The sequence below is a fragment of the Gymnoscopelus microlampas genome (genome assembly GCF_963454915.1).
Source record: "Gymnoscopelus microlampas genome assembly, chromosome: 22".
Classification (NCBI taxonomy): domain Eukaryota; kingdom Metazoa; phylum Chordata; class Actinopteri; order Myctophiformes; family Myctophidae; genus Gymnoscopelus; species Gymnoscopelus microlampas.
Genome location: NC_139959.1, coordinates 13,158,936 through 13,177,221, shown reverse-complemented (window position 1 = coordinate 13,177,221; position 18,286 = coordinate 13,158,936). Strand labels below are relative to the sequence as shown.

Sequence of the window (18,286 nt, the reverse complement as noted above, 5' to 3'; positions counted from 1 at the left end):
TGGCGTAATACTGTATGTGAACAATAAATCCAAATGAAAGCATTAAAACTACATTATGTAACTTTCCTGTTCCATCCCAGATTTCAAACCCGGGTCTCTTGCGCAAGTGCTGACATTTTTACCACTGCTAATAGAGCCTACCTACTTGCTCAATGGAGAAATTTTATTTGGACCTTAAGGTCAAACTTTGTTTCAAACCAGAAACGGCATGGTGTCAAAGGTTGTGTCAAACCAGACACAAGATCTAAACGTCTCAATAGAAGAGCAGGGAGAATCCAATTGTTATTGTGTATAAACATAGTCTACCATACAGATTGGACAAAATTACATTTTATTCACAAAAAGTCACATAATACAGCTTTAAGTCACTTGAACTGCTTTTATAATAATGAATTATCAAATAAGTAAAACATGCAAAACAAAAAGAGAGAGAAAGATGCAGGTGAAATTGGGTATTCAATAGCAAAAAGGGCCGCTGACAATCCAACAACACTATCTACCTATCTAAACATGAGAGATTACCCTCTGTGCCCTGTGCCATGATCTCATGTGAAACCTTTGACTGACTTGTGTGAATGAGTGTGCTATTGAGAACCTTAAGGGCGTTACCTCAGTGCCCTCCCACGCTTTAGGTGACCAGAGCTGGGTCAGTGGACATGGTTATCAGTCTCATCCCCTCCCTATCCGGTCCCCTGGAGTCAGGTACTGGATCAATAGTGGCTGGCGGTGTATCAATTTATATCTAAATATATACAGTATTTACATATAAAGACAGACAGACAGACAGACAGACAGACAGACAGACAGACAGACAGACAGACATATTTTACATACATACATACACATTTTACATACATGCACAGATATTTGTGGCCAGGGTCCCCATTGATAAGCACTAACCAGCACACTCCAGACTCCACCTATCACCCACATAGATACACGGTGTTTGGCCTGGGATGGGATTTCCTTGTGCCTTTGTCAAAGCCTATCCCATACACACATACACTCATCATGTGGAAATGTGTGATCACACCCACTCTTGCATCACAGTCGCAAATATTACTATTTTTTACCATTCTGTCTTTATGTCAGAGAGGAAAGGGTTGTGTGAAAGAGATATATTTATACAGTAAAGAGCATCACAGATGGAGGGGGAGTGTAAAACTGTGGTTCTCAAGTGGGGTCCGGAGACCCCTAGGCGTCCCTGGAGGGGTACCAGGGTGTCCCCAGACCAATTAGGAACAATTGAAAAATGTTAACTCTATTTTATTCTTATATCATATCATTGTAAGCTTGTAGATCTGCTACTTTTGAACGTTTTTATTTGTAAAGTGGCTATTTTTGCAAGAAAAAACACACACAAATTGAATAATAATTTTTAAAAAAAGAACAACACAAATATTCTCTGTACCTTCCTGGCACAAAACCTTTTGGGGTCCTTGACATGAAAACCTTTGAGAACCACTGATATACAGGGAACATGGTTTTGAGTTGCTAAAGAATGTGAGGCAAATAAAGAGAGATACATTTTTCTGTCTGCCTATCACAAAATGAAACATTTCCGTACAACTCATTTGAATTAGGGGGGTGTACGTTTTGTGTGCGTGCGTGGTTAATATGTAACATACATGGTCGATATGGCTGCTCTGGGCTGCTAGGTGAGCTGACAGACTCAATCTGTGTGTGTCAAACATGTGTGATTAAGGAGAACATAGTTCTCCACAGCTTTCATCCACATGCTCTGTCCCCCTGCTGCCTTTTGCTCTCCCCGTGCGCGCTCTCTCTCTCTCTCTCTCTCTCTCTCTCTCTCTCTCTCTCTCTCTCTCTCTCTCTCTCTCTCTCTACTGTTTACTTTTTCCTCCTTCAATCAGTAACTTCCATGAGTCAGCTACACACTGAGGGCCTATCTGTGAGAACACATGCGCATGCGTCCAGGCTCACTCTCTCTCTCTCTCTCTCACACACACACACACACACACACACACACACACACACACACACACACACACACACACACACACACACACACACACACACACACACACACACACACACACACACACACACACACACACACACACACACACACACACACACAGTTAATAGTACAGCAAATGTAGTACATAATATATCTCACACCTAATAACTGTGGCTTTATAGGCAGTCAGTATTTTTTTATATACCAGTATTGTAGTCAGTGGTGGAAAGTAACTAAGTACTAGTCAGGTCGATTTTGAATACCAAACTTGTACTTGTAACAGACTATTTCTACAATAGGGTATTGATACTTTTACTTGTGAGTACTTCTTCCATCACTTGTAGTGTAGTGGTATCAGATTCCATTGTGATAAGGTCAGTTCAGATGCAGTGATATTAACATATGAGTCAACAGATTTTGCAAAACAGGTGAAACATAAAATAGCCTTGTCTCAATTCACATGCTTCAAATTACATTACTATACAAGATGAATTATGATATACTAAATTATATTAATTAATTAATTAATTAATTAATTAATTCACCATGAAAGTTGCAGGAATGTGGACAAATAGTCAACCAACTCCCAGCACCGCTTATCTAAATACTACAACCTAGATTCAACCAATACTAATCAATAACAAAGGCTTTGGTTGTCAAGTACCTGTTGATTGATTGCACTGAATTTTGGTTTCTGAGTTTCCTAGTATTATCTATTTGGGTTGTTGGGTACTTATTACTCTGTCCTGATAAGGCCTGTGTCTAAATTCCCTGACCTTTAGGCCTAGGGATATAGAAATGTTGAGGGGTACCACTGAAGCTTGCGCCTTTCTGGTTACAACTTTTTGACCTGTGGAAAGAAATCATTTTGTGGTGTGGTTGGATTATGTTCCCTAAATATGCTTTAGATAGTGTACAAGATTCTTTAATGCATATAGAATCCTCACTATGAAACACACTGCCGCCCCCCCACACACGCACACACAGAGCTTCATTCTCCCAGCTGCTGCTGCTATCTCTGTAAACCGGTCCTAATTGGTGTAAATATTGGGTAAAGTACCGAGGTGGGATGAGATAACCTATTTGTCACATACCCAGTCAGCCATTCAGCCTCCACTGATTAAACAGCAAATGTCAAGATAGCATAGGGGTGGTCCCCCCACACACACACACACACACACACACACACACACACACACACACCAAGATCTTTACATACACAACACACTGCCTATGGCTAATCAAATAAGTGAACAAATATTTCCATTTGGAGGAAATGTTGCTTACAATAGAACATTTATAAAACAGTATTAACAGAAATGTCTATATGGTTCCCACTGAGACCCAGTAATTGATGATTCTTGAACACAGATGCATCCATAAAAGACAACCAGAAAAACTCCGAGGGTGATCCGTTCAGTTCATTGAACCTGAGAGCACATTTGACCAGAATGAGGGACTTAATCATGGTGAATACTGACCTCTACTGGACACTAATTCGCACTGCAGGAGTCCACTTCTCAGCCCCAAAAATGTGTTCTGGCGAACACCAGTCAGTTTTAGATTTTGTAGTAATATACATCCCATTGTATGCCATCTACTTCAACTACAGTACAGAAAATGTAGCACTGTACCATGTGGGTATACCTAAGACCTACACACTGCTACTGCACCAGTTAATAGTACAGCAAATGTAGTACATAATATATCTCACACCTAATGAGTGCTCCATTTCAGGGCCAGTGTTCTCTATCCCAGGGGTCTACGTTTTTCAGGCCAAGGACCCCTTAGCTGAGAGATGAAGCAGGGACCCCCACTATGTATTAGATTTATGTTAAATGTGTTTTTAGACATTTAATGACTTACACCCTCAATAGTTTAACTTCCTTGGTCTGCTTTTTTTCCCCCTGCACAGCATACCTCTCACCGAAAATAGCTGTCAAGACACACTGAGTTTGTAGATCTGTTATTTTCAGCGAATGTTTCTCCCACAATAGGGATGGAAGGGTTCAAGTGGTTCTTAATTTAAGAAAAAGAAGTCCCTATCACACAAAGATTTGGCAGCACCACCCCGCCCAGACCCCTGCTCTATCACACAAAGATTTGGCAGCACCACCCCCCCCAGACCCCTGCTCTATCCTAGGCAACATACTATGTGGTATGGTTGTTGAAGATGGACTATTCAGTTTATTAGTGCAATAGAAAGCTATTTTACTTAGTGACCAGGAGGAAAATAACCATGTAATATGCTTATTAAAATGAATTAGTTAATTACCATAATGTTAAGTAACTTGTTAACTGAAGAAATTACTGAGATTTAGACTTATGAAGACACAGGAACATTTTAGCCTGCAGATTATCCCATGAACTCAATGATAGACTGGGAATCAACAACACAGAACAAAGCAGAGGGTTGTGTACAAACAATTTTATTTTAGCCAGCAGTTTAAGCCATAAACTCGTAGGGAATGGGCTCCAGCACCTGGGGCACATTATTCTTGGTTGTGACAAAGCGTGCCTCACGAGGCGCCTCGGGCTGTAGAGAAGATGGAGAGAGCGTGATTAAACACAAGAATAAAGACACCAACCAGTGATGTCATAAATATCATCAAGTGCATCAGACTCATGGGGTCCTTAAATTGCAAACCTCTTTAATGCAAACCTATACATCAATGTGCCAATACTTTTGCTTGACGAAAATGACTGACTTTTTCCAATTTGAAATACTTTTCTCTAACAACATTTGAAGTTGAAAGGGTTGTGCATCAATGTATAGCCTTAAGTCTTATAGTCGGGGTGCCTTGAAACTACAGGGTATACAAAAACAAGGGATTTAAGGCAATGAACATAGTTAATCCCATGACATTAGATTCCCAGAACCAACAAAAACATAAACACTTATATATCAGCATTCATGTATAGCAAATGCAAGACAAGTGCTGGCATTATCAATACTTTACAAAGGTGCTACACTACAGTATATAAAACTTAAGGACCGCAGACCTCTCCAATTTTACTCTGTGATTAGTGCTGATAAACAGGCTTTATTGAGGTCAAATATGAATAATTCTACTTTATATTTTATTCTGTAGCCTCATTTAATAATGTACTTTAATACTATAATGGTCTGGACTGGCCAAAAATGTTGCCATCGGTGCATCCCTGATTTAGTCTGCGACTGTGGACAGCAACGGAGGGGTGCAACTTGAAGCTGTAGCTTGCGGTGTCAAGACAGATGGCTGTGTTCTCCATCTAGGGCAGCTGCTGTGCAAGGTTACAGGGGCCACGAGTGTCGCAAGAATTCTGGATTTTTTAATTCAAACCTTTAATTTTAACATTCAAACTGTCGGTTTGAATATGGAATATTCATTGACAGCCCTTATCTCCAACATTGTTTTTTTCCCCCCCAAATACTTTACATTCAAATCCTTCTTTTTGTGGCATGTGCTCAAAGACAGAGTAATAGATGATAGAAATGTATCTCCAAGTTAATCAAGTTCATGTGACAAAAGTGCTCTGGTTTCTATGTCTCCCATCCTTCAAGTGAGAATGAGCGACAGCTTCCTCATGCTACTTGGAGAACAAAGGCTAAACCAAACAACATCCTGGCATTCCGTCCTACCTGACGCTTCAGTTCCACCCAGGTACCGTCCTGCTTGGCATCGAGCTTTCTCTTCTCGTTTGTCTTCACACGCTGCAGGAAGCTGTCTCTGCTCTTTGAGTGCTTCACATGCTCAATGCGCACATTAATCCTCTTGGCCAGGATCTTGCCCCTGCAGGATGGAGAAATCAAATTAGCTCACAAAATCCCACAAGCAGAAAAACGGAGAACTAACATTCTGTCTTTGTAAATGCTGTGATCTCCAGGAAGATGGTGGTTCAACTGCATCGATGTGGGATGTTATTGCTGTGTACATACATCTACTGATGCCTAATCTGGACACATCTTCAGTGATGTTCAAAATGAAATAGGCTCTATGCACAGCAGCCATATTGGAAAGAAATTGGGCCTCTTCTTACTTCCTTCACAGGTGTTACCAGTGACCCATTCTGGACAGGGTAATGATATCGTGCATGTTGGCTCACTAGAAACACTCCATTTCGGTTCCCAAATGGCCCCTTATGGTGGATGTGTAACTCTGAGAGTGTACAAATGGAACCAAATGGACCCGTAAGGGTCCATTTGGTTCCATTTGTACACTCTCAGAGTTATGGGGGTCCTTGAAAATAAGACAACCACTATGCCACACTAAATGGAACAGAGCCTTAATTAGTATTATTGGTAACACCTGTAAAGGAAGTAAGGGAGGGGCCCAATTCATTCCCAATGTGGCTGCTCTGCATAGAGCCTATTGAATGAAATGGCATTTCCTGAAATCTTGTGTTTATTATTGCAGTTTTTTAAGTATTGTCACTCGAAGTGTATCCTCATTGCAACCCCAGTTCCAACATCAGTTAGGCTGGAGTACTTAAGGACAGATGCTCTGCCCCACAAGAATGACCACTGGAGGACATAGACAGCCCTGGCGGCAAAGTGAAGATGGGGGTTCTAATCCAAATGTCAATCAAATGTTAGCTATATGCAAGCACCAATATACAACACAGAAATCTAAAGAAATGTTCTACTTACTTGATCTGCTTGTTGACAATGACACCCAGAGCATGTTGGGTTACATTGTAAACACGTCCTGTTTTGCCGTGGTAGCACTTGTGAGGCATCCCCTTTTGAATGGTACCGGTGGCCTGGAGAGACAAAACAGCAAAATGTCAGTGTACCCATTTAATCTCTTCTACTATCTTGAGCTCAACATAGAGCCTACAAATGAAATAAGCACATCATGATTTGCCAAGTCAGATATATACACACACTATACAGGGAAGTTAGATATGTGTCTGCGTCTCCTGTAAGTCAGAAAGGACGTAGCAGTAAACTCACTATCCGTATTAACCCATTAAACCGTCTGTTCCCTCAACATCACAAAGTTCAAGACAATTCAACTCATGAGCGTGTGCCGAGGTTGCATGATGATGAGACAATCGTGAATGGGATCGCTTGTTGCCTGCATCTCACTCCCTGCCTGCTCACCTCAACATTAATTACTAGGTGCGTCATTAACTAACATTATCTGAAAAGACCTTTATGTAGCAGGCGGCTTACCAAACTCCACCGTTTACAGCAGCACTGAAGTTTGCTTGACATTCAAGATTTTTCAAGAACATTTTAGAACATTGCATATCACGTTAGTACACTAGGTTTTGACTTGCAATTGGATGACTTAAAAATATATCGTGTAAGGTTTTGATGGATAACAAACATAATGAAGGACTGTAGTAGAACTCAGGAATGTTATTGGGGCTTCATTTACTCGAGCATGATATACATCATGTTCATCAAATAGTCAGTAATAATAACAGTGGAATGCAGAGATTTCTGGTAAATAAGTTTTAACACAGACTCATTGCACTAGCCGCAAGAGACTCTGGGTACGTATAATCTTCAAGTCTATGGGAATTCTTTAAATTTAGAAATACTTTCTTAATTTCCCCTCTGGGATTATCAAAGTATTTCTATTATATTCAATTCCATTGACAGCCCTCTTTGTGAGATGTAAAAGTTCTGATTGTATTTGATGAAAGGTTATTGATTGTATTTGATGAAAGGTTATTCTTTTATCTCTGCAAGCTTTGGTTCACAACAACCCACTGCTGTGTTATTAGCAACTTGCTGTCAATAAACTGCACTAAGCGATGAATTCTTCCAGGTGTTCTTTTCCTGCGTTTTACCCCTGCATTACATGGCATGTAATAAAAAATGTTTTAGGGAGTGCTCATTTTACATCACTCAACGTCCTGCATATCATCGATTTCAAAATTGCATATGCAGGACGGAGTGATGTAATACGGAAGCTCCCCCCAAAAAAATGCTTTAGTTTTGTCTGCTCACACAGGCGAAAATGAGCATCCGTAGGTAAAGCAGGTGTTAATTCAAAAGAACAGCATAATCAGAATACTTAAAGAACTTGGTTAAGTTAATTGGCAGAGTTGCTCAAATTGTTCATGACACTTTCTTGCAGAAAAGGGGAAAACCCAAGCTGTCCGTGCAATATTAATTACTTTAATGTCATCAAATACAGTCAGATGGGACTTTTCTAATGACCACACAACACATCCAAGACCAATTACATAAAAACTAACATCACTGCCATTAGTCAGTCTTACCTTGATGTCAACGATATCACCCTTCTTGTAGATGCGCATGTATGTGGACAGAGGAATTGGGCCTGTAAGAGATATTTAACCTTAGTTACTACCCAATGTTATGTGAAACCTATACAAAATCATGTTATTCTTTTAGTAGTTATAAAGAAGACTCACCATGTTTGCGGAACTTCCTTGCAAACATGTACCGGGTCCCCCTCCTCTTGCCTCTGGTGTTAGTCATGATGCCTGATCACTGAGGAAGAACACATGCCAGGTCATTTCACATGATTGATTGAATAATGTATTAACAGTTTGCAGGGGGGGGGCACAGAGGTACAGATTCATACAAAAGGATGCTAAACGGATAACCCCAGGAAAGCCTACGGCTTGTTTCCTTTGGGGTCCTGTGTATTCTATTCATCGCAAAAAATAGTCAATATGCCCTCTTTTAGTAGTCCAACATCAAAATATAGGTCAATCTAATCGAATACACTAATGGGACAAAAATATAGCCACGATTACAATGTAAATATTCCTTCCATGTATAGTTTAAATGAAATAACGCCATTCGGTGGTGGTGGCAGTAATAATGACACATGCACGTTGCTTACAATGATAATAAATAATGACACGTAAGGTAATACATTAACGACATCATAGACAATAAGCGGTGCAGAATCGACTCATTAGATTCCCATTAAATGTGTGCGAGTTGCAAAGCCAATGTTTAAATATGAGGTTGTCAGATATAAATGTAGCTTGTGTTGTCTTCTTGGATTAGCTCGCTAGGCCCACATGTGAAACCAACACGATGCGGCTCCCGACCACTTCTACCGGCATTATGTCTCTTTTAGAGCCGCCGAGAGGTTAATTACACCACTATGGGGAGAACTTATAATAGAAGTGTTTTATCGGTGCATTTAGGTTAGAATATTATGGTAAAATAAGGTGAAAAAGATGTTTAAACACGGGCCACATCTTACCCCTGTTCGCTTACAAGATGGCGTGTACGGCGGAAAGAGAGAGCGCGGGACCCCAGGCTCCGCCTTGTAAACCTAGCATCCAGGCAGACCGCGATAGTGCCTGAGTTAAATGAGTGTTTCCTGCAGTGATGGAAGACTAGTACTCACATGTTTTACTTATTAAGTAAAAGTATCAATATTGCAATGTAAAAATACAAAGTCTGTTACAAGTAAAAGCTCGGAATTTAAAAAAAAAGTATTGGTATCAAAATGTACTTAAAAGTAAAGTACCAAAAGTACGAAGTACTCATTATGCAGAATGCCCCATTTCAAAAGTTTTCAAATGTATAAAATGTAAAGAATCTATTGAAATTCACAGATCTACAAGCTCACAACGCGTCTGTGTTGTGAACTTGTAGATCTGCACATTTTAAATAGGACTGAATTGGTAATAATGTACACATTTTGCAATAATAATAATCTACAAAGTAACCAGTAACTAAAGTTTTCAAATAATTGTAGTGGAGTAAAAGTACAATATTTGCCTCTGAGATGTAGTGGAGTAGAAGTAAAAGTACTGAAATTAGGAAATACTCCAGTAAAGTAAAAGTACCTCAAAATTGTACTGAAGTACAGTACTTGAGTAAATATACTTAGTTACATTACACCACTGAGTGTACATTAATTGTATTTAGTTGTTAGTTGCTTTCGTTATACATTGGTTTATTTGTATGCACTGCGGACACAGTAAAATCACATTAGCTAGCTAAAACTTTTGGGATTCTATAAATCCTAAATCGACTTCCATAATTACAACGGGGATACGAATACATCTCTGCTAGCAAAGGCCTCTTTCTTTAGCCTGATGTACTTAATTTAACCATATTATTGTATCAAGCTACAGTCAGACAGTAGTATTTAATACTAGGCTGCCTGTAGATTAATGCATAACTGGGTTTCATCAAATCATTGCAGCAGAACTGCCAGCTCTGGATGGATCATAAAGACACCAAGGATAGACCAGTGACGTCACGAACAATCAGACGTGTGTAGACCTAGTGTAGCCTGTCAATTTCAGTACTTTTACTTCTACTCCACTACATCTCAGAGGCAATTCAGGCAAATATTGTACTTTTTACTACACTACAATTATTTGAAAACTTTAGTTACTAGTTAGGCCTACTTTGAAGATTTTGATATTATTACAAAACATACATTACCCACTTTCGGCTATTTGAAAATGGCCGATCTAAGATTTTTTATAAATTTTATACATTTGAAAACTTGTGAAATGTTACATTCTGCATAATGAGTACTTTCTACTTTCGGTATTTTAAGTACATTTTTATACCAATACTTTTGAACTTTTTACTCAATTACATTTTGAAATCCGGACTTTTACTTGTAACAGTATTTCTACATTGCAGTAAAAAAATGTACTTTTTCCACCACTCAAGGTCGGAGCCCAACTTTGTTGCACAACCTAGAAACAAACGACGTATTTTCGACGGTTTTCAGACGCAAGGGTCGCGCGACGACTAGGAGAATCTCGCGGTTCAAGGCCCCCGCGACGCATAGTAATGACGTAACACGGCCATCCTTGGTATCTTCGCTCTTGGTCCAGCCCTCCTCGCCTACGCGTTGATTGGGTGGAAGATGGCGCTAGCCGAATGGAAATCCTAATGACAGTCTCCAAATTTGCCTCTTTTTGTACCATGGTGAGTACGTGGCATTCGTGCATGTTTATAGATAAGACTTTATGTCGACGTGACGGCCGCGACGTGATTGTCGAGTGTTTTTTCGGGACGGTTAATGGTAAATCCCGTTAAGCTGTTGTTGGTCGCTATGCTAGCCTAGCTCTGGTCCATAGCGTTAGAAGGAGTTCTCCTTTAACGCTATGTTACTTTCGATCCGTTGCACACACACCCCTGGTAGCACAGGCTGCGCAGTCTCTCGTCTGAAGTAAAAAATAAAAAATACACTTTCGCTACTCACCAAAACAAAGACGGCTTGTTGAAAGCCTACTTTCCTTAGTGGGAACACTGGAAGCCCCTCTCCTCACGTCTAAAATACACTTTTTGGCCAGAAAAGAAAATATTCCACCGGATGGGAAAAAAAACCTAGTTACTCCACTGCGCCCCCCAGGGATCTTGACGATAGAAAAATACCATTGGTCAAATCTGTAGGGGGCGCAGTGGAGTAACTAAAACATTTTTCTATCCGCTGGAATAGTTTCTTTTCTGGCCAAAAAGTGTATTTTAGACGAGAGGTGGGGGGCTCCGAGTGTTCCCACTAAGGAAAGTAGGCTTTCAACATATTAAAACCGTCTTTGTTTTGGTGAGTTGCGAAAGTGTATTCTTTAGTTTTACTAGAGACGGGAGGCTGCTCTTCTGCGGGGAGCGCAGCCCAGTGACATAACGTTAGGGAGAAGTCCATCTAACGCTATGGACCAGAGCTAATGCTAGCCCAGCAGTTTCCAATCAGCAACCACCCACTCTCGATCTGTAGTCAGTGTTAATGGGCGATCAGCTCATTGATCATGGGCTATTCTCATTGTATTGATCTCACGCAACGACTTGACGCGTTCTAATCCGTTTATTAAAGCCCCCTGCTTGGTGCAACAGCGTGACCGTTGTGCACGGTGAACGGACGTGCACCTGCTGCAGCTGTGTGTGTGTGTGAGCAGCAACACACAGCTAAACGCAACTAGCCACCCGGAGTTGGCTAATGTGCGTGCATTTACGTTCCCAACACAGCTGGAAGCAAGGGAACATTCACATCTGGGGTTGGGTGGATGTTGTTGAGCCAGCGTTGTTACTTTTACATAATCTATTTACAGTTAGTGTTTAAAACAGCTGGATTTGAATTGGCAGCATTCCACATTAAGCTAAGGTTACAAGCGCAACCAATGACGACATGGTTAGCTGCGCAGTTATGGACACGTTCCAGGCTCATTTCTGCTGTCTTGACAGCTATGGACGTTGAATGTTTTAAACTTAAAGTCAATCATACACCAGGATATGCAGTGACTTCTCAACCATAGAAAACGCGAAAGTGTTGCCACCCTGTCTGACTACCTGAATTTGTAAACCTGTCTGGGTTAGAAATATGGATGGATCAGCCAGGTGACATTTTACTTTCCATCAGAAATATTTTTGGTTGTCAAATGAATTAAGGAAGTCTGTGGACAAATGGACATTATAGCAGAAATAGTAATAACCATTAGTCATCATCAGTTATCTCTTTGTTTCCCCTTTTTAATTTAGAGTAGCCAATTATGTTGACCCCTTTCTTCTCTCAATGCATATTAACTAATGTCCTTCCAACACGTGTGTGTTTCCACTGGCTCACCTACCAATGAGGAGCCCCCACTTGAGGATGTAGCATCTTTGTCCTACTCCCATTCAACACCCCCCGCTGACATGTACCCTGTGCCACCCGGCTGCCCCAGTTATCTGATTTTATGTGCTCCCAACAATAGATGACCTTGAGAATGTTAAGCATAGGCCTGCCTATTTTTGACTTATGATATATAAAGTGCAGTAATTGAATGTTTTAATGTAGAGAACAGTGTATCATCAACAATCAACAACTCCTGGAATTGTTTTTTCTTCAGGGCGCCAATGCCTCTGCTCTGGAGAAAGAAATTGGCTCCGAGCAGTTTCCTGTCAATGAGCACTACTTTGGCCTCGTCAATGTAAGTTAATTATATACTTTAAAGCTTGAGTGTTCCTGCTTAGCGTGTGTCAGTCTTAATTGACACATATGCACTTGATTAGTCCTCTGACCTCTGAAGTCTGTTGTGGCGCTCTTTTCAGTTCGGGAACACCTGCTACTGTAACTCAGTGCTGCAGGCTCTGTACTTCTGCCGGCCGTTCCGCGAGAAGATCCTGGCATATCGCAGTCAGCCAAGACGCAAGGAGAACCTTCTCACCTGCCTGGCTGACCTGTTTCACAGCATCGCCAATCAGAAAAGGAAGGTGGGCGTCATACCGCCCAAGAAGTTCATCACACGGCTACGCAAAGAAAATGGTGAGACACAAAACAAGATGTACACTTCACAAGCTTAACCTAAATCCCATATAGGTAACCGGAGTCCCTCAGGGCTCAATACTAGTGTATTTTCTGTTTTGGGTTATTGTGGGGAAAGCTGAAAATAGCCGATCGACAAGCTCACAACGTGTTGTAAGCTTGTCGATCTGCTATTTAATGTGAAAGCCTTCCCCACAATAAGGATGCTGGGGTGGTTGTGTTTAAGGCAAAGGGTTCTAGTTTTAAGATAATCAGTGTAAAAGAAGAAGACAACTTGCGGGTGGCAACAATAATGTACTTCAGCAGAAATGTATGGGACAGGTCATTGTTAGAACTACTGCTTTAGTTCTTTGCCTTTGTATTGTCTCGGCGGAGTGTCTAATCCTGTTGTTAGTCACATGCAAGAGAGGAAGCCTCTACTAGACTAGTACTAGTTTCATCTCACTTTCTTCCTCTCAGAACTGTTTGGTAAACATGAATGCTATTCCCTAACAAATTATGCAAACAACACCTTCATTGCTGTGATTTGTACATCACTTGACAAGAATGCAGGCGATCCAAAAGCGAGGCTCGTGTGGCACGCAAAAGCAAGCTGCTAGGCAAGCAAGTGCCCGTGGCGAGCAGCCGATGGCCTTTCATATCGACAATCCGAGTTGGCAAGTCGTGATGGACATAATAGCTTATCACCTGTTACAAAACTGCACATACTAGTATTTGACAATGACGTGTGTGTTATGCTGGCCATGGCCAACATTAGCTGACTAGTTAGTTAGCTACACAATGTAAACACTGGCTGTAGTGGGCGCACATCAATGTGGAATTGAAACTCTCAAGAGATCAGATAATTCCTTGACTCGGATACATTATTAAACGATAATAGAAAGATTTATTTACAGCGCTGTAACATGCACACAACATAAACGTACATCATACCCTAGTAAAGCACACAGATAGACTCCCTCCCTAGCCCTGCCCTGACAGTCAGTTCATAATTAGTCTGAAGTAAAACATTGTACCATTCTCCCATGCATAGTCGTAAAATCTTTAACTCTGGCCAGAATGAGTAGCATTACACGCATTGGTAAATCAATATGCCTGGCTGCCTTAAGTTCCAGATCTCAATTTCTCTGTCTGGTTACTCTCTCTATCTGAGAGCAGTATTGACAACTAGCTATGGAAGAGTGCCCATGAGTTCCTGAACTAACACTCTTTTTATTCTCTTTCTTTCTCAGAGCTGTTTGATAACTACATGCAGCAGGATGCCCACGAGTTCCTAAACTATCTGCTGAACACCATCGCTGACCTTCTGCAGGAGGAGCGGAAGCAGGACAAGACCAATGGCCGCCTGGCAAATGGCACGTTGGATTCCCAGAACAACAACAGCAATGCCACCCCTGCGCCCACCTGGGTTCACGAGATCTTCCAAGGCACACTGACCAACGAGACACGCTGCCTCACCTGTGAAACGGTGAGACCCCTTTTCATGTTGGCATCTGATTAGCATTAAACTCTAAATTATGTGTTTTTGTTTGTGCATGTTTTGAATCTTTGTTGTGCACAAACCTCTTTTCAACTTCTTCCTACATCATCTGTCGAACCAGATGTGCTCTGGTTCGACAGATGATGTTTGAGTTGTTGGGATTTTATTTTTTACATAGTTAAACATCATTAAACTTTTGTTCTCAGATAAGCAGCAAAGATGAGGATTTTCTGGACCTGTCAGTGGATGTAGAACAGAATACCTCCATAACCCACTGTCTCAGGTAAGGCAAATGCCTCTGCATAATGTAGATGGAAATCAGGCACCATGCCCAGTGCTTGATATGCATATTTATTTAGACCCTGGCTGGCTGACTCAAGCTTGCATATTGACAGACATCTTATCGTCTTCTCCATCCAGAGGTTTCAGTAACACGGAGACACTGTGCAGTGAATACAAGTACTACTGTGAAGAATGTAGAAGCAAACAGGAGGCACACAAAAGGTCAGTCTCCATATTTTGTATTATACGTTTTTTTGTTTCATAAATAAATTGTTTTATAAATATTTCTTAAAACACAAATGGACAATCTACAAGCTTGTGAGCCTGTAGATCGACTATTTTCACTATTCAAATTATGGAAGATTTTTGCCTATAATGACATATGTAAAATAGGGTCGAAAGTGTGAAAGTCTTGTCTCTGGGTGTTATACATATTTAACCAATAAAGTATTAACAAAGATAACTACACTGGTTCCATAGGAACACAGATAATATTTTCAATTTCCTGAAAAGTCACGGTTTTGGACACGGTTCACAGGTGCACCTGCTGCTACTGGGCGTTTACATGTATGTGAATACTAAGTTAGACACACTGCCACTGACACGCGGTTCTCACTTGTGTGTGTGTGTAGGATGCGTGTGAAGAAGCTCCCTATGATTCTCGCTCTGCACCTGAAGCGCTTCAAGTACATGGAGCAGCTGCAGCGCTACACCAAGCTGTCATATCGCGTCGTCTTCCCGCTGGAGCTCCGCCTCTTCAACACCTCTGGAGACGCCACCAATCCTGAGAGGCTCTACGACCTCGTTGCCGTGGTGGTGCATTGTGGGAGGTGCGTGTGGGGGCAGTGTACCTGAAAGCAATCACAAAATTGCAACAACAAAAAAATAGTATATATATATATATATATGGCCTGAACTGCTCCTTGAATATCTGTTTAACTAGATTATGTGATTTGTTATTGATCTATCATTCAGGACAAAGTTGTTGAAAAGGAAAGGCTAATATTTGCTTTGCACCACTAATCGACTTTTGTGTTTTTTATTCCAGTGGTCCAAATAGGGGTCACTATATTGCCATTGTAAAGAGTCATGACTTCTGGCTGCTGTTTGATGATGATATTGTAGAGGTGAGTTACAGCATGATCACATTTCTATTACAATAATGTGTATTTTGCGTGCGTGTGACATTCCACTACATGTTATTTGATCCACTGATCCATCGGATGTCTTCTCGTCCTGTAGAAAATTGACGCCCAGGCCATAGAGGAGTTCTACGGTCTCACTTCGGAGATCTCCAAGAACTCTGAATCGGGCTACATCCTCTTCTACCAGTCCAGGGACTGAGAAACGCCTTTCCACAAGGCGACCGGGAGTAAAGCTCTGCCCCCCACCCCCTGCCCCCTCCTCCACTGTGGGAGTAGTGGACTATACATACCCTGCCCGCTGCACAGCTGTACTTCATAACTGTGCTTTTTACCAACACAGTGCCGCAGCTCAGCCTCAGAACTTCCCCCTGAACGCCCACCGTCCCTCTCTCTTGTTTTTTTCCCCCCCTGCCCTCTTGTCCTTTTCATCTCTGGCTGGATGCTGCTGTGCTGCAGGGACAAATGAGCAGTAGTGATTTAACGAATGAACGTTGTATTGAGATTGTTTTTAGGGGGGGGGGTTAATAATGCATTAAACGAGGGTTGTACAGAGGTTCGTATAGGTTGTAAGAGTGGCGCTTGCTGGTTTTTGCATCGGGTGTTGGGTGAATGGGTATTTAATGATATGATGTAACATTGGCCCTGGTGTCTTCCCCCCTCTCACACTGTAATGCCTGATTTATACTTAGTTGAGTGCGGGTTGTGAGCTTGTAGATCTGCTATTTTCTGTGCACGACACTTAAGTGGAAATCAGGCATAACTCTGCAATGAGGTCTTCTTGGCATAAGCCACCTATATAGGACTGGATATGAGGGAGGGAGGGTGAGTGTCCCAACTCTGGGGCACACCAGATTGTGTATTTCTACAGTGTACAGAATGGTATTTGTATAAATATTACAAGAAGATAATATAGACCATGAAAAGTTGTATTGACACTATGGTGCACTTTTGATACCGTTTTGTAGGTGTTGGCAAGTTTAATGTAATTTATACTCCGTACAACGATGTCGCTTGCCAAAAAGATCTGATCTACAAGCTAAGTAGATACGTTCGTTTTAGCAATCGACGCCCTTGCACAATGGAGTATCAATTAAGCTAAAGGGTTTGCTTGAAAAGGCCTGTTGTGAAGCGATCATTTTCTGTTTTAAAGAAAAATAAATAAAAGCTAATAAATTGCAGGCTCTGTGTGTGTCTGCCTGCCCACATTTGCGCACTGATGACTCATATGAACTCAACATTGCCACCTAGTGGCTTGGTAGCCAAGCTTGACTTCTGCAACAGGGGCTATTAAGAAAAAAATCCATTTCAGACCCACCAGGTTCTCTCTATAGCCTACTCACTGGATAATGCTTTGTCTCAGACAGATGCAAGCATGGCTGTGCCAGCTAACAGACATTTAGTTATTCTGTTTAAAATCAGATTGTTTTCTTCCTATGCCACACTGGTGAAGAAAGGAGGTAGCGAAGATGGAGGATGGGAGAGTGTCAGAAAGAGGGGGGGGGGGAGGGTGGTGACACAGATCATCATTACTGGTTATAGAACAGACGACAAGAATAGAAAGCCTTCACAGGGGGGCTTGGCTCGCATCCTGCATCTTATATTGGCATCTCAGCCAGGAGCCAAACGCACTGCACAGCAGGCTTCCAAATGCAATCACTAATCTGAAACTGAGCCAGCAAACATTTGCAGATAAAATGTGATGTGCTTTTTTTCCCTCCCCCATTTGACTCAAATCAAACATTCAACTGGCATACAGGATAAAGGGTTTTAGTATTTCAAGATCATCTTTCTTTGAAATAATGCTATTATAATGCATAGGCCTACATTATATTATATTGAGTGAGAACTCTCTCAGGCTACAATGTGTCCTTGAGACGACTGGGATGTGGCATTGAGCTGTTCCTAGGTGTGGTGGTTGGGTGGGGGTGGGGGTTTCAATCGGGCTCCTCGTGTCTTGAAGTCTGGCCCGTTTGGGACTCCGACTCCATCACCATCACCACCACACACGCACATCTCTCTCCCTCCTCCACCCCCCCCCCCCCCTTCCCCCCCTCCTTGCGTTGCTCAGCTTGCTGTTCCTTGCACAGACGCAGTCCACCACCGGTGTTGCCACGTCTGCTTATTATAAGCGACTTTGGGCTTGTTTATAAGGCTCTATGCACAGCAGCCATATTTTAAAGAATTGAAGAAGAAATTGGACCTCTTC

General features: G+C 41.6%; 2 protein-coding genes across 2 annotated transcripts; one reads left to right on the top strand and one right to left on the bottom strand.

Moving 5' to 3' along the window:
• Nucleotides 1–4,391: 4,391 nt before the first annotated feature.
• Nucleotides 4,392–9,222, bottom strand: rpl21 (ribosomal protein L21). The gene is made up of 6 exons (XM_084049158.1): nucleotides 9,163–9,222; nucleotides 8,354–8,432; nucleotides 8,198–8,259; nucleotides 6,609–6,721; nucleotides 5,601–5,751; nucleotides 4,392–4,514 (listed from the first exon to the last, which is right to left on the bottom strand). Exons 2-6 carry the CDS (start codon nucleotides 8,418–8,420, stop codon nucleotides 4,425–4,427), a joined length of 483 nt encoding a protein of 160 aa, XP_083905284.1. The 5' UTR covers nucleotides 8,421–8,432; nucleotides 9,163–9,222; the 3' UTR covers nucleotides 4,392–4,424.
• A 1,532-nt stretch (nucleotides 9,223–10,754) lies between these two features.
• usp12a (ubiquitin specific peptidase 12a) lies at nucleotides 10,755–17,258 on the top strand. Its single transcript, XM_084049152.1, has 9 exons — nucleotides 10,755–10,859; nucleotides 12,758–12,838; nucleotides 12,960–13,173; nucleotides 14,406–14,641; nucleotides 14,860–14,936; nucleotides 15,074–15,157; nucleotides 15,568–15,765; nucleotides 15,984–16,062; nucleotides 16,178–17,258. The coding sequence occupies exons 1-9, from the start codon at nucleotides 10,812–10,814 to the stop codon at nucleotides 16,277–16,279; spliced, it is 1,119 nt and encodes a 372-aa protein (XP_083905278.1). The 5' UTR covers nucleotides 10,755–10,811; the 3' UTR covers nucleotides 16,280–17,258.
• The last annotated feature ends 1,028 nt before the right edge of the window (nucleotides 17,259–18,286 follow it).

Excerpts from the sequence above, each read along its gene's own strand:
- rpl21 (XM_084049158.1), bottom strand. The coding sequence starts at position 8,420 with ATGACTAACACCAGAGGCAAGAGGAGGGGGACCCGGTACATGTTTGCA. Across the intron at positions 6,722-8,197 it reads GTGATATCGTTGACATCAAG|GCCACCGGTACCATTCAAAA; the intron begins GTAAGACTGACT and ends TTGTCTCTCCAG. Across the intron at positions 5,752-6,608 it reads ATTGTCAACAAGCAGATCAA|GGGCAAGATCCTGGCCAAGA; the intron begins GTAAGTAGAACA and ends TCCATCCTGCAG.
- usp12a (XM_084049152.1), top strand. The coding sequence starts at position 10,812 with ATGGAAATCCTAATGACAGTCTCCAAATTTGCCTCTTTTTGTACCATG. Across the intron at positions 12,839-12,959 it reads ACTACTTTGGCCTCGTCAAT|TTCGGGAACACCTGCTACTG; the intron begins GTAAGTTAATTA and ends CGCTCTTTTCAG. Across the intron at positions 16,063-16,177 it reads TTGATGATGATATTGTAGAG|AAAATTGACGCCCAGGCCAT; the intron begins GTGAGTTACAGC and ends CTCGTCCTGTAG.